This window comes from Pteropus medius, unplaced genomic scaffold, assembly GCF_902729225.1.
Source record: "Pteropus medius unplaced genomic scaffold, Ma_sr-lr_union100, whole genome shotgun sequence".
NCBI classification, from domain to species: Eukaryota; Metazoa; Chordata; class Mammalia; order Chiroptera; family Pteropodidae; genus Pteropus; species Pteropus medius.
The window spans coordinates 3,194,527-3,211,309 of NW_024345601.1; the positions used below are offsets into that span (position 1 = coordinate 3,194,527).

A 16,783-nucleotide genomic window follows, 5' to 3' on the forward strand; every position below is an offset into this window, starting at 1 on the left:
CTTCTACGCATCAGTCCACCCATCTGCTCTGGTCATTCTTCCGTGGCTCATGACCTCTTTGGCTTTTTTCACTCTCCATCCTCACTCCTACATTCCCTGGTTCCCTTTGATCTCCCTCCTACACAAGAAGGATGTACAAATGCTTTCTATTTATATTTATGGACAGAGAGAAAGTTAGTTAGCATATATCCTTGGGTTCTAAATATTCACTCATCAAAGTCAAATGAATACCATTTGTGAAGTAGCTCAGATTCAAATTTAGTGAGAGGTCTTAGAACTTTATTGGAACTTAAAATCCTCTATAATAAATATGTTTTTACATTTCAGTACCAAATAATTTTAAACTCTCTGAGCTATGAAATGGAAAAATAAAATCAATATCAACTGCCATTACTTCTACAATCTCAACCAGAATCATTATTCCTGTAAGAAGCTCACTTAAGGATATGTATGACACCCTCCCCTGTGTTGGAAGCCCTACATGCTCAGCAAGCAGAAACTAGAACAGGACAAGTACACACACAATGGTCAGCAGCAGTGGCCCTCACCTGGACCCCAGACTAATTTTCAGGGGGAGTGGTCTGTTGAGCATAGAACTCCAGTCATGCTGCTACAGGCCTGCTTTCTCTCAGGAAGAGAAAGAGTGGCGGCTGGCTAGTTTGGCCAACTTTCTTTTGCTGGGCTGCTCACCATGGCCAAACAGCCAGTCCAGCTTGGGGCATCATGAGGCCTGACCTAAGGATGATTCCAAGTTTTAGAAACAACTACTCCCAGGCTAGAAATTCAAACTAATTGTCAAAACTGGCTTCAGAAAGACGGCATAGCTGTTTAGAGCAGAGAACACGTGAGGGGCAGGCTTCCCTTCAAGTTCCACTAAACCTCTTGCTGCTGCTTCCAGGCACCACTGAATGGACGAGCTGGAAAAAAAGCAGCCAGATAGGTAGAATTTCCTTTGCTTTTTCAAAGCTATTAAGTTGTACTAGTTTCACTCTGGTTAGGCAAGTTCATGGAATGATTTGTGTGGAAAACTGAAGCTTTAACAATTTGGTAGTTGTGACTTGCTGGGGAAGATGTTGAAAAATCAGGTCACTAAACAGAGACTCTGCAGGTAGACATCATTAAGCCTATGCTGTAAAGAGTATCTTTTCAAAAAGAAGACAGCACATGTTACGGCTCTGTGTAAGCAAATATCACAATAATTCAAACGGCAGGCTTGTGAGGTTGGACCTTCATATCTTAATGGCAGTGAATATAAATTGCTAAGAATCATAAAAATCAGTTGACCTCAGCTTCAGAAATTTGTACATTGCTATTAAGTTCTAGCATCAATTTATTAAAAATAAATAAAGAGAAAGAAAGAAGGAAAAGAGAAAAAAGAAAAGACACACATACAACACCCAAAAAAGAGGAAAAAACCAGTTTTGTAGAGAAAGCTAAGTCGAAGTCTTAATTGGAAACAGACAATTTAGTGGATTTAAGAGATTGCTACTATCTGAAATTACCTTGTTGTTTTATTATGTACTTGTTTACCACCTCATCCCTCGACTGGAATATAAGCAAATGAGAGCTCAGGGGCCTGTTCTGTCTTGACGTCGTCTCCCCAAGCACTAGAACTATAGCTCAGTAAATACCCACTGATTGAGCAAGTGATTGGAGCACACTGGTGCTGTCTGGATCTTACAAAAACCTCTGCTGTCCTTCAAAACATAATGGCTGCTGTAGTCCCGGGCCTCCTTGGAAATCTTTACACAGACTGAAATGATGGGACTCAGTGCAGACCTAGAAATGACAAAGATGGAGGCTTGGCTGTTCTCTTGTGCAGTAGGCTCAGGGTGAATGGGGCACCAGGGACAGCTGCAGCCAGCACCCCAGGAATTCACAGCATTTTTTTTTTTTGGATTATGTGCATATGTGGCTCCAAGGCTGGTGACAGCACATTTAGTTCTGAAATAAACACACAATTTAACAAATAAAAAATGGACTGAAAGAAAAATAATGTAGAAAGCTCCAGGAACCCTTTCTTCTGATGGAGAAAGGACTTCCTGTTTTCAAACAATGGCTAAGCAGTTTGACCAGCCTAGCCTGCTGGGTGAACAGGTGCTCAGACCTCCCAAAAGATCTGGTCACAAATATGAAGTCATTCTGGACTATTTAAGGAGCTCATTGATTTCATCCATGATGGTCCTGCTTGATATGTGAACAACACAAACACACACAAGCAACCTCAGAAATATACACTATGGATCTCCTCTTCCACACTGCTCTCTGTTCTTTGGACAAGGAGAAATTAGGGAGTGTAAGTTGGAGATGTAAAAAAGTCAGTGTGCACCCTTATTCCCCACTAACTGGCCTGGCCCAACACTTGAGGACATTCAGTGGGAAGATGCCATGGTATAGCCAGGAGTGCTCAGACCAAAACCTCACAGAATTTAAGCCCAGGACTGAAACTCAATGAAGTTAGCCCCAATCCTGACCAAATCAGGGCCTGAGGCTCGATTAGGATGAGAAGCAATTAGGATGAGGATCCTTTTGCTTCTAAATTACATGTGGGGTTTGTCCAGGTGGAGTTGGCTGGGTTTAGAGGCTGGGGGTAAGGGGAGGCTAGGATATGAACCCATTGCTTGGGAACAAGCAACAGATTTTCTGTCCCAAGCTGGTTCACAGCTTTGTGTGGAGAATATGAGTCTTTCTTTCAGGAAGGCGTCCCTGGGCCTTCAGCCTGGTCCCTGGGCCTTAACAGGTAGTATGAGCAAAACCAAGCCGACCAAAGGCTCTGAAACAAATGTTTCCAAAAAGGAAATCAAACATTTCAGTGGGGACACCCCAGCACTTTGCCTCCCTGGGTCATATAAGAACCCACCTGGCTGTCCTCCCAAGTTTTCCTCCTTATCCCTGAAACAGTGGACTTCTCTAAAAGAGAGAATAGAAGCCACAGTCAGAATGGACTGGACAAATCAAGAGGAGGCTCAGTGGCAGGCCTAATCAACATGGAAAGGCAAGCCCTCTGCTGCTTTGTGATATAGAAGGTCACAGCACCATAGCATATTGGTATTAGAGAGGGCTTTAAAATTCATTCAGTACCATACCACATCTCAACACCTGTCATAGTCAGGATATGTATAAATGTAGCTCAGAAATGAAGTCTCAGTTTTTAAAAGGAGGCATCATCTTATTTTTCACTCAGAGACAATCCCTTCGGTCTCCAGTTTTGGCCCTTTTATGAAAGGGCCAAACAAAAAGTTCAAGGATAACACCACACATGTAGACTTCTAGACCAGAGAGAAAAACTGTCTGACCATCTAAGATAACCTCTTCCTTCAGTCGTGAGATGTGTTCTTCCACAACCTTTCACCATATGCCTCTCTGCATTGTTTTGCTCTGCTGGTTTTTGTCCTACAGAGACTAAGGACACAAATTCTAGAACAAGACTGCCCGTTCTAAAGCCCACTTCTGCTATTCCTGATGTGTCTGGGGCAAGTCTCTCTATTTTTTTTTTCCTCAGGACTCTATTTTCTCATCTGTAAAATGAGAAAAACAAGAGCTACATCATCAGGTTGATGAAAAAGTTAAATAAATTAGTATACAGAATTTTGTAATAACTAGGCTGAGATCTCAATAAAGATTAGCTATTAATTCTAAAGTTATCTCTAATTTAAAATAAAAAATAGATAGTAAGTAGGAGCAGAAGAATGTTATATATTATTAAAAAAACAGAAAGGAGAAAAAAGCAAAGATGCTATAGGGAGCCTGGTGCCTGTGTTTTTAGAAGCTGCATGTTGCAGTGATCAAAGACAGAGAAAGGGAGTGGAAAAAATAAAAAATACTGTATAAGGACCAAGATCTTAAAATGAGGAAGGTCAGGGGTCTAATGTTGTCTAACAGCTGCACCTAGCCCTGGAGCCTTCCAGATACTGGTGACTGCATCAAGTACCCTAATTATAATTTTCCATGCCCCAACTGCAGTCACAGTTTGATCTTGGGAAAGAAAAACGCAAATAAAGTAAACGAAGGCCATTTTCTTTCCCATCTCCTGGGGGAATGGCAGCCCATGTACAGCCACTACAGGGAAAGGAAGAGTTCCCTCCCTGCTGTGTAAAAATAAGTAGTTCCTTGCTTGAGTCAGGGGAAGAAGAGCCCCAGGCCAACCTCTACTCCATCTTACTTTGCCTGTAAAAGGCAGACATTTGGTACATGAGCTCTCCTGCTGCCCCAAACAGGCTTGCACACTATCTGGAAGGATTAATGACGTTTGTTTCTTTCTCACTTGGAGATTCAGGCTCTGGTCCAGTCAGTCTTAAGGTTTCCATTTAAATGCAGAGTGATATTTCCCCTGCGGGGAAGAGCAGCTGGATCAGGAGGGCATAATGTCTTACTTCACATAAATAGAAGGAGGTTGGCCAGAATAAAAAAGAGTAAGCCAGAAAAAGTGTTTTGTTATATTAAAAAATTTTCCTTGGTTGCCTCTCCCTGCTTCTCCATTTTAAAACTGCAAACTGAGTCCCCATTGCCTGATGAAATAGCAAGTAGAGATAAGCCTTGTCAGGAACTCAGAGAACCTGGAATAAAGACACTCCCAAGGTACCGCTGCCTACCATGATCTGATAAAGTACCCCAGCTTTATCTGGATCCAGGATAGGCAGGGGAAAGGGAGTGGAGGACAGGAGATGATAGGGAATTTGATGTGTCAAGTCATTGTAAATGCTGTGGATTTCAACTGTTCTTATCTGGCATCATCACATGCAAAATCATGACTACCAGTGGTCTATGGAGCTCCTAGTTGTCAACTGTAAAATGTGCAGACTGTGGTTGACACGAGATGAATAGTGCAGCCCAGGACTCAGGTGGCATTGTATCTGAGGTCCCCGAAGGAACGAATCAGGGCTTTCACCTAAGTAATAACAATAGGAGTAGCGGCTCCATAAGAGAAGCTGAGCTGTTCAGTGAGGTTGGGTAGGGCTTTTAGTGACAAAAGCTCCCCAGCAAAGTGGCTGGTGAGTAACAGATCGCTGGTTAAACTTCCAATTAAAAATTAAAATCTCACAATGTATTTCAGTGACCCTGCCAAGTTTATGGATCTGACACGCCATGGCAAACTTCAGAGTATGTCATAGGCCAGCTGTTCTCTGAAAACAAACTCTCCTAGTTTCTCATGATCAATTTGTACTCATTTGTAGTCAGGACCCAGTTACATTGGTTAGGACAGAAATCCCAGTCTTCCATGATTTATCTCATTCCCTACTTCCAGTATCAGCAAATCCTCTTGATGTCACCTCCAAAAATATTCTACATCCAGCAACCAGTTATTATTATCTTTACTGCCCAGAACTCAATTCATGCCTTACCACAGACTTCCTAACTGGTTTCTCTGCCACTGTCTTGTCACCATAGGGTACCTTTCTTCACAGACTAGTTGGAGTGAATTTGCCAAAGTATAAATCAGATAATGTTACTCTACAGCTTAGAACTCTCTGATGGCTTCCCATTGCACCCAAATCCCCACAATGATCTGCCCAACCAGATCTCTCTCTCAACTACACTCCTCCGTCACTAGGCTCAAAATTGGCCTTTTTATTTCTGGCCCTCAAACATGCCATGCTCGTTCCTTTCTGAACATCACTACCTCTCCACCTGGAACTTTATGATTTGGGGCCCCATGGAGACACTTTTCCTGTTCACCATGGCCAAAGCTGCTCCATGCATTTCCTTCAAGGAATTGTTTTTTGTATTATTATGTGATCATTTATTGGTTTCCATGCTCTTTACTTGTGTTCCCCGTCTGGTCCATGAGTTTTAAGAGGGAAGGAAACTTTCCTTTCTTGTTCACCTCTGTATGCCCTGTGCCTGTACATAATAGGCAGTGAGAAGAAACCTACATAATACCCATAATTCTGTTTCATGACTGTGTCTCACGTTCTGTCTAAAGAGTTTCTGCTGTTTCAATCCATCTTATATATGGGGTACCTGGTGGCAAGTTGTGACACTCATCTGTGCATCCACTTAGCCCCCTGGACATCCATTAAATAGTTCTTGAGCATGTTTGTGCCAGGCTATAGGGCACTGTAAATGCTATCTCTGGTCCATATACCTACCCTGCCCATGTCAAGGGCATCATATCAGCTAGGCAGTCACTTTTCAAAGATCCACTGAGTGCTTACCATATGCAAGTGATACTCTTGGTACTGCGAATACAGTGGGAAATAGGCAGAGATGAGCCGGGTTCTCAAGGAGCCCACAGCATAGCACCACGATTGTCTCCTGACAGAAAAGCAATTCCCTGCACTGCTGTAGTCTCCTCATGCATTTCATTGTTGCTGGGGAGGAACAATGTATGTAAAGCTGTACACGCCTCTTTCTATTGCCCTTGGCGTTGCTATTTTCTAACTCTAGCTTGTGAGGTTAGCCAGCTAACCTTTTATAGTGTCCCAGGGACGATAGCTGTTTCCTCTGCTAAGAGAGTGACTCAAATTTTCAAGACAGTGCCTGGAACCAGAGTCTTCATTTTAGTTGGTGCCGTTTTCTTCATGCAGTGGAATTTAGTAATATTTTCTCCCTCCATTAAACTACCAATGCTTGTTGAGGTACTTTCCCTAGAAAGTCTGTATAAATCAGAATCTCTTCTCCCACTTACTCTCTGTGATCTTCACCTTGCTTTATTTTTCTTCATAGCTTTGACCACCCCTTGAGACATATATCATATCTCTATGTTCTGCTCACTACCCCACTATCTCAAGCTCTCTCATCCCTTTCCTCTCCTTCCCTCTTCCTCCCTCCTCTCTTTCTCTCTCTCTTTCCCCCTCTCTCCCTCCTTCCATCCATCTATCTATCTAACATATATTATCTTTATTGGATATTAAATATATCAAAGCCTGTTACAACTACATAATTTTTTCACTGATATCTTTCCAGCACCTAGAACAGTGTCTGGTACATAGTAGGTACTCAGTAAACATTCGTAAATCAATGAATGAACTTACTGCCCAGAGAAAAAATATAATAAACATTCCCCCCAGAACACAACCAATGGGTTAGTAGCCTGGCTTAAAATTCCCAGATGACAATATAAAGAGACAAGCCATTTTAACATTATTGTGCAGACAGGCATCTGATTTTAAGTATTGGATAGTCTTAGGCCTTACATGCTGGCTGACTCACGCCGTGGACACTTTGACCATAGCTGCTCCTACCCAAAGCATGAAATCTGTCTGGTCTGTTCTGTCATAGCCTATGCAGTGTCCTCTATGTGTGGGGGTGACAAGCGGTAAGAAAAGGGGAAACTTTGGTAGATACCCAGCTGCAGGAACAGACAGTAGCAGCTTTCTGTGTCCTGCTGCATATACACTTTAATGACTTGCTAACATTTTGTGCTCTCTTTTATCATGGGAAGCTTCCCAGTGATTTTTTGCCTTCGAGTAAGAAGGCCATAACTGGAATTCTTCACTTCTCCTCGTTTTGTATATAGGCTCTTCCTGTGAATAAAGGGTAAGAGTGTTGGTGAGGGGGTCTCTGTGCCAATGGCTGGGGGTATCTGGGTCTATCTGGCAGCTTTCATGAAGCTCAGAAGTGGATGTCTGGGGCCCAAGATACCAGAGTTCACCAGAAGAACACAAGCTCAGAAGATGCCACACATATATTTCAGCTGGCGGTGAAGTAGGTAGTTAATGGCCCACCTTTCCCTTTTCACCTGATCATGCCCTTCTGTGTACTTGGCAAGGCAGGTTTTATGGTGATGGGAAGGCACTGGGCTGTGATGGAATGGGGGAAGCCAGCCACAATATGGAGGGAGCTTAATGTATAAGGCTTGTGAGCTAAATCCACTCTTTGAGCTGGACATGAGAGATAACTTACCATTTCTGTGCTCTGGCTGGACCCCTGTAGCCTAAAAGCCTCACAACTTGTTGGTTCTGTGATTGACACATTACTTAGCTTCTCAGACCCTCGGTTTCTTCTTTTGTAAAAACAGTGTGCTCCTAAGAGGGTTACTGTGAGGATCAAAGGAGTTAACGTATGTAAAGCTGCGAGAACAGTACCTGGCACAGGATGAAGACTAGAGATGGGCTTGTTAAGGAGAAACAAGAAATAAAATAAGAATCTGCTTGCCATATAGGTTTCTGACCTCATTATTTCACTTTCACCCCAGGCTCACCCACTTGTGGAGAGAGGGTTATTGCTGTAATAGGAGGCAGCGTGGGGGATGCTGTGTCCACCTGGGCATGATCATGAAAAGAAATAACATTCGTGCCCAACATATGGACTCTTTTCTTGGAGTGGTGCTCAGCTGCAATGGCTTAAGGTTCTGGGTTCCTTGAACACTGAAAGTCTTCGCCAGTACTGAAAACAGCCTTTCCAAGGACATAGACAGTGACCTGAAACTATATCTCCTTTGCTCACTTTCAAGGAGCAATGTGAGACTTAATTACATGGAAGGAATATTCATCCCTAGCTGCCAGAGACTCCTGATTTCCTCCTACCATTTCTGGAATAATGCATTTCAGGTCTCAGTGACGGCCACACCCAAATCCATGGGACAAAAGTGAAGTGACCTCTTCATTTTCTCCCACACAATTGAAGAGTGCTATTTCTGAATACCTCTCTTGAAAATCCAACAAAACTAATAAGGCAATGTCACGATCACTTTAAATCATTTCTAACAGCCCTAGTTTTTATTGATTGGGAATGAATTGGACAGAATGTCTTAGGAGGGTCGTTAAGTATAATGGTATAGAGACTGCCTGGAATGGAATAAGAGGACAAAACCCTAATTAAAAAATGGGCAAAGATGTGAATATAATCGCCACCAAAGAAGATAGATGGATGACAGGTAAGCACTAGAAAAGATGTTCAACATCATGACTCATCAGGGAAATGCAAATTAAAATCACAATGAGGTACCATTCATACTCACTAGAATGTCTAAAATTAAAACAAAACAAAACAAACTGATAATACCAAGTATTGGTGATGATGCAGAGCAGCTAAAATCATGTATATTGTTGAATCACACACAAATGATTCAGCCATTTTGAAAAACTATTGGCACATATAAATGAAATCATACAGTATTTGTCTTTCTCTGTCTGACTTAGCACAATACCTTCTAGGCCCATCCATGTTGTCACAAATGGAAAAAATTTCATTCTTTTTATGGCTGAGTAATATTCCATTGTTTATATATACCACATCTTCTTTATCTGTTCATCTATTGTACAGAAACAGACTCACAGATACAGAGAACATACTGATGGTTTCCAGAGGGGAGAGTGGTAGGCAGATGGGTGAAAAAAGTGAAAGGGAATAAGAGGTACAAATTTCTAAATATAAAATAAATTAGTCTCGAGGATGTAGTGTACAGCATAGGGAGAACAGTCAATAATATCATGATAACTTTGTATGGTGATAGATGGTTACTAGACTTATTGTGATGATCATCACATCATAAGGTATATAAATGTTGAATTGCTACACTGTATACCTGAAACTAATATAATATTGTGTACCAACTATATTTCAATAAAAAAAGAATAACTGTTGGCAGTTTCTTACAAACATACTCACCATATGACATGGTGATCCTACGCCTGCATTATTTACCCCAAATAAATGAAAGCATATGTCCACACAAAGACCTGTGGTGGATCTATGTGCATTTTATCATTTGTATTTGCTCAGGAAAAACAGCCACTGAAGCAGCACATGATACTCACAAGCTTTGTCCTGTAGTCATTTATCTGCTTCAGATGTTAACCAGATATAAAAGCTATCTACTTGGGGTGGAACTGATCAGCTCTGGGGAGGAGAAAATGAATTGGTGGTTCTTGATTAACCTAAGCCAAATGGGTAACTGAAGTTCCTTTGCTATAGTGATTGGTTCAAGGATGGTCAAGTGACCTGCATTGGCCCAATCAGATTTTTATTTGATACCAGGTAGGGAGTAAAGAGTGGCATGGGTGGCAAGACATTCTTTTTCTCTTTTCTGGTCAGTGGTATGTGTCTATGAGGTCTGAAACTGCTACGGCCTTTTTTTTTCTTTGCCATGAAGGAAAACTAGTCTGAAGAAGGAGTTGGCAGAGGCTAGTGACAAGAGAATCACAGAAAATGAGGCTGGAGCATTAATCAAACCATGCCTGATGTCCATATTCTTTAAGAGACACCGATAAATTCCCTTCACTTAAGAAGCCAATTAGAATTGGAGTTTTTTGTTACCTGAAACTGAAAGCCTCTTAACTAATCTAGATGTGAGTCCAAGAATGGATCTGATTTCCAGAGATCATTTCGAGGATGTAGAACAAACCAGAAACAAGTGCTGTGAGCCAAAGTTAAAGCTAACATAGAGATCTGGGATAAGGATGCAGAGGCCATCAAGATGGAGCAGTGCAGAGCTGGGTGGGTGACCTTAATGGAACTCTGGGCTGGAAACAACAGTGTCTGTCAGGGGAAGATCAGATGTAGGGCCTTGTCAGGACTTGGCTTTGCAAGGACAAGGGAGGATGGCCAGGGAAAAGAAACTACCAGGGGACAGTGGGGAAGATCGCCTTAAGCAGATAGACAGTTTTAGGACTGGAACATCGGGTGGGGGCTGTTCATGCTGTCTGGGCCAAATGCCCAAGGAAGGCTGCTTCTTGCCTAAGGCCAAGTGTGGTACAAGAATCTGAGCAGAGCTGAGCCTACAGATGGGGCTCAAACAAATACAGCTGCTCTGTGATTCAGTTTGTCTGGACTGGGGCTAGGGATCTGCCTTCTAATAAGGTCCTCCTGAGGCAGGAGGCCTGCAGATGATTCTGGGAGAAACTCTATTTTACTACAATGTGATAGAATACAGTGAGTGATCCAATTGGACCTGATCTTGGCCTTGATCTACTCTTGCACCACAAACTCTCCTCTCCTGCTCCTCACTAAATCAAGCATTTGAGCACCCCGTTTACTGGGCAAGGACTTCACCTGCACCTGCCCCCTTAATTTCTCCATGGTTACTCATTCTCTTCCTTGCACTTTCATTTCTCTAGGGTGGATAGCAGGCCCAAGTGCCTATTTTTAGGTTTGGCAACTAGTTGTGTGTGGTTTTTGGCCTTGCCTGTTCTCAGTCTCCACCTCTTGGGGAAACTTGATGCTTTTCAGAATTGGAACGTAGGTGATGCATTGGTTTTTTTCTGGGAAACAATAAGCCAGGAACCAAGGTGTACAGAATAAACTGGGGTGGTCTGTGAGTTTCTCTCTATGTTTATTAGCCTGAATCCTTCAACTGTTTGGTGGAAGTTCAAGCCCAATGGTGGACAATACCATCTGATTATAAGAGAAGCTTCTAGCTGAGCACTGGTTGGGCTGAGTATGTCCATCATTCATCTCGGGTCACCACCATTGTGCTGATGTGTTCATTCTTTGCATTGCACCAGCTGCTACACTCAACATCGCTAAAGAACACATAAAAACTAAGAATAATCATGATAATGCAAAAATAACGTTTGGAGATTCTTAAATCGTAGGTTCCCTATGTGGAAAGAGAATGGATTTTATAGTCAGCATATGTGGGCTTAAATCCAGGCTTACCCACCTCATGGTAGCCTCCCTGTCCCCAGGTACCCACTTCCTTGTCTATAAATGAGGACAATACTACCTTAAAACTCAGAGGATATATTTCTACAAATATTTATAATTTGTCTAGTGTGGTGCCTGCACATTGAATAAACTTAATAAATGGTGGCTGTTATTATTTTTTAATATATAATTTATATCTTATTTTTCTTATTTTTTCCATTTCTCTATTGAAATTACCCATTCCTTTATTTGGTTTTCCCATCTTTCCCTATTTAAGATAGATATTAAAATTTTTTTTGTTAATTCTTGTATTTGGATCATCTGTGGTTTGCTTCTGTTGGTGTTTTTCCTAGGTTATGAGTCCTATTCCTTTCTTTTAACAGATTTTATAAATTATTGCATCCTGGAAATTATGTATAAAAGAAGAGTGAAAGTTGAAGAATAACACTGTTTTTTTCTTTCAAAAATTTCAAGTTCTTCTGTCATTAGTTGGCTAAAATGAGGAGGTGATTATTCGTATTTCAGCAAGGGTTCACCTCTGGCCAGCTCATTCCCCAACCCCAGCTCCTAACCCCCTTCCTAGCGAAGGGCTAGTCTCCCAGTTCTCACCAGGATTTGATTATGGACTCCATATAACTCCTTTGGGTTCCTCAATTTTAGGTATCTGGAAAATGCGGGATATAGGGCAGATGGAATGTTTTATTTCCACTTATTAGCCCTACCTACACTTGAGTATTCTCAGCAAATTTGGGGTGGGGTGGAGAGGACTGTGGTATTTAGCAAATTATTATTGTACTTAATAGTCTTTCAGACTCCTATCTCCACCATTGCTGGTAGCTCAATTGGTTTTGTCTCCCTCCAGGAAAGTTCTGGGTCTTGAGCAGCCTTCTGCATTCCCTGCACTCAGGTCTCACAGCTCACTTACTAAAGGATCCTCTCTTTGGAAATCAGTTCATCAAACCTTTCTTGTCTCCATTGTTCTTTGATCGCCTGTAATAAAAATAATTTGTATATTATCCAGATTTTTTTGGTGCTCCCATGAAAGTGAAGGTCTTCTGTGTCTTAATTAGATGACGAAAGTGCCTAGAATGGCAGCTGTTATTTTTAATATCAAGGAACAGTTCCTAAATGCAAGATATCCTGGGCTTGAGTGCTTAACAGTCAGCTTGGTACTAATTCTTGTGTTTCAATCAAGGGAATTCGAGAGACTTAGTTTTAAAGGCTTAGTCTTGAGTTTGTAGCGAATGCTCATATCATCTCAACTTTACTATTTCAGGCCCTTCCTATGGTCAGCCCCTCTGTCTTTTTGCTTGGGGGTTTTCTCTGGACCCCCAAATTCACTTTGCCTGTCCCCAACAAACTGGAATGTCAGTGAATTCCTGTTTCTCAGGAGCAGTCTTTACCCAACAATTGGTAGAAGTTGGTGGATAAATACCCAACCCCCTTCCCCTCGAGTGAGATAACTTAGAGGACCCATGTTTTACACCATCTTCCAGTTCCCCAGAAGTAAATCTCAGCTGCTCACAGTGGTAGCTTGTTTGCTAACACACTTTTTTTTGGCTGCCTTTTCTTACCTGTCTTCCTTCCCCACTTTCTGGCTGGCATGCCTGGGTGATCCCTTTAGATAAACTACTTGAACTTGGACTCATGGCTTAGATTCTCCTTCTGAGGAAACCTGGTCAAAAGCAGGTTTCAATTCTGATGTGCAACCTCTGGGTGCTTCTCCTGTTTGTGTAAAGGGTTCAGCATGAACAGAAGGGCAAATCCAGCCAAGATTAGATGGACTGAGCCAATGAACGTTGGAGGATGCCAAGAGAGCTGATGCTGAAGCTCTTTATTATAAACTGGAGCCATCTGCCAGCCTATAATAACTAGAATATGAAAGTCTTAATCTGGGATGCAGTTAAACTGTTTACTCTCTGTTTGTGGTTATGTCTTTAAAGCTTAACATGGTAGATTTAAATTCAGAAGTACATTGTTTTACAAAATTGGCATAAATTGGCATCCTTCCTTTGTTGTTATTATTTTTTGTTTTTAAATAAAGAAAACTTGCAGGACCACAGCCTTGTAAATGTCTTACGGGGGGTGCCAAGGAACACTCTAGGAGCCACTTTCTAAGAAGCAATTTCCTTCTTGTCCCATAAAACTCCCCAAAGCACCTTGGGCGAACACCGAAGTGCTGGGTATGTTTGCAAACTGCAAATACAGCAGACATTTAATTACATCGAATTCATCAAAACCCTAATTGAGACAGGAACTCAAACCTTACGACTTAATTACTTTAATTTCATATGGGTAACAGACTTGGTCACGAGCAGCCCTTCATGCTGGAATACATTAGAGAGAAGCCCATGGGCACTCGCTAGTAATTCTTGCAGCCAAATGAAAGTGCAGAGCAACATAAATAACAATACTAAGTAAGACCTGTGATTAAATTTATTAATCAGTTCAATTGCCAATATCCATCCTTTGCTGGAATGTGCTGCTGCACAGGTTCCACTGCCTGGGAGGGCAGCTCAATATGTCAGGCAGCATTCATTACTGATTTTTCTTTTCCTCCTACTGATCAGGCAGCACAGAGGCAAGGACAAGTCCTCTGAGACTGTTCTTCTATTAACATCTCCTTATTTAGACTTTCATTTAGAAGAAGTTTTCCTTGACCTTCCTTTCCGTCGCCACTGGACATCCTGCTGCAGTTCCACTAGTTAGTTAGAAGTTCCGCTAAATGGTTGGTTAAGTTAACTGCTGTGACCTAAGGTGGAATTTGGAGGTGAGACATCCAGGGATCACTGTTCTTCTGAGCTGATAATAGTGTCTAAGTTGTTGAACATTTACTGTGTGTGCCAGGTGTTGTTTACTGCTAAACATGTTATATTTCATCCCTCTGGTGATGCTAGGGTGTAGGTGCACTTGTATCCACTCTATAGATGAGAAAACTGAGGCTTAAAGAGGTAAAACAATGTCTCCAAGGCTCCACAGCCAGCAAATGGCAGAGTCAGGATTCAAACCAAGGCCAGCCTGATTTCTGGGCCCATGCTTTTTCCAAAACATCATTTTACTCCCTCTGCAGACTTTAAGGGTTCTACAAAGTCCTGAGGAAGAGAGATGGGCAGCTTTGGAACTCTCCAAGTGGGCATAGCACAAGAAAAGACAGAAGGAAGTATTGGCACCCAGAATCATCACGTGGGCTACTTCTAACATCACCATGGTTGCTACTTCCCTCCACAATTGTGGCAGGACTGTGAGAAGAGCTTGGCAAAGACCTTCTAGAGGGATAAAATGACAGTTACCAGCACTTGTTAAAGTTCAGGAAGCAATTTACCTTTTAAGCAAGTGTTCTACCATGCTAGTGATTAATTGCATTGCTAACAAATTATGAAACACAAATACATTCAAAATGCTTCATATGTAATTAGTTGCTTGGCATCTACTAGACACGTCTCAATCATTTGTGTCATTTCCTTACATTACTTCTCCCTCTTTGGGCTTGCCTTTGCATCAGGCTTCAGGTACAAATGACTAATGAACTAATGACAACACTAATAATGGCCAGGCTAATAATCATACTGCTAATGGTGACGATGTTAATTAAGCGAGTGCTAACAGCAACAAGCTCTTCTGCAGGATGTGAGTGATCATTTCCAACTCAGGCGACAGCCAGGGGAGTGCAAATGGCAGTGAAGGCAAAGATGGAGACTTTTTTGGGTACTAACTACATTTACAGAAGATCTAAATATTGTGGGTCCATAAGATCTAAAACAAGAGATAATTGACCAAAGAGGTAAAGAAAGAAAATGTTCAGTCTAGCAAGTTGAGCAGACCTCAATAGCCATGTGTGAACACAGCTGTCCCTTCTCAGAAGTGACCATCTACATGTAGGCACTGGAGCCCACTCCTGATGAGATCGATTTATCCCTCTCTCTGTCACCCATAAGCAACAAGCCCACCAGGCTACCCAGACAAATAAATGGCATGAAGATGATGGAAGTAAAAAAACAGGCAGCGGAGAATAGCAATGGTGTGCCAGAGTGCATCTTGCTTTAGATAGTCTCTAGTCTGAGTTAGAGAGACAGCAGTGTTGGGTGCCCCGGCTGGCTGACTGAAAGACAGAGAGGCCTGGAAAAGGATGTGGGAGAAGGTTCACAGGAGCTTTCTTTAGCTCTTCAAATCAACTAGCCACTTCTCTAAGGACCCTGTAATCCTCCATAGTGAGGGAGCTGTTTAAAACCACCAGGTACCACAATACTGCAAGTGGGCTTTTCAGAAGTCACTTCTCCTAGAAGATACTCAGAGTCCTGGGTATTTGGGCAGACAGCTCAATACCACGTTGTTTCTGAATAAAATTCCTGCAAAGAAACTAGGACATGAGAGCTAACAAAATGGCTGCAAACCCTTGGTTGCTGCTGCAATGCCATGGATTTCTGGAAGCCTCACACTTTGGTGACTTACAGGTATCTTTCCAAGACTTTCCAAACACACACCAGAGTTCATTAAAGACACAGACCCCACGACACCTCCTGGAAGTGGAATAGTCTCCATAGATAAAATTCAGGTAAGCAAAGCCCCTCGTGACCCCAAAAGTAAGGTAAGTGAACATGTAAATAAAATGCTTGATCACTGTAGCTAAAGAAAGATGGAATCTTAAACTGTGACAATGGCAATTTGTTTTTAGCAGAGAAAAATCTGTGTCGTTTCTTGCCTCCCCACCTTCTTTTGTTTACTCTATTTCCATTGATGCACAACTATACCTAAAATTGTTTTAGGTCTTCCAGGTCAGATCAGTAACATCAAAATGAGTGTGACACCTTCAGATTCATGGCCTGCATCTTCAGCTTGGGTAGTTATTTACATGGACCTGGGCACTCTATAGTCCATCAACACAGAGACCAAATAATGATGCCTGAGAATTTCCAGGTCCAATTGGGCCAGCCTCTTGGGGCATGAGGTCCCCCATCATCACTGCCCAAGACCACTGGCCCCCAGGCTGGTTTTGCTCCTGCCAGACCAATCTCTGCCTCACCTCCATGTTGTTCCTCCCCAGGAGCCTTGTTCTACTGTCAGTCTTACCTGCCCAGCGAAGAGCCCGCAGACTCCAATGATGCACAGGATATTGAACACTGCCGAACCCACGATGGTCCCAACTCCCACGTCACCCTTGGTGATGAAGACGCCTGAAACACAGACCCAACATCAACCTGGCTGTTGTGGCTGGTTGCATTCGAAGGTGGGTGCGGGGGAGCTTTTGTGTGTGTTA

At 42.3% G+C, this 16,783-nt stretch overlaps 1 protein-coding gene across 2 annotated transcripts in view; it reads right to left on the reverse strand.

The window, feature by feature from the left end:
- Positions 1 to 16,783, reverse strand: part of SLC24A3 (solute carrier family 24 member 3) — a 458,625-nt gene that overhangs the window by 106,674 nt on the left and 335,168 nt on the right. For both annotated transcript variants that reach the window (XM_039874396.1, XM_039874397.1), the window contains exon 6: positions 16,597 to 16,700. In XM_039874396.1, coding sequence (XP_039730330.1) covers positions 16,597 to 16,700 — 104 coding nt within the window. The remainder of the gene's footprint in view (positions 1 to 16,596; positions 16,701 to 16,783) is intronic.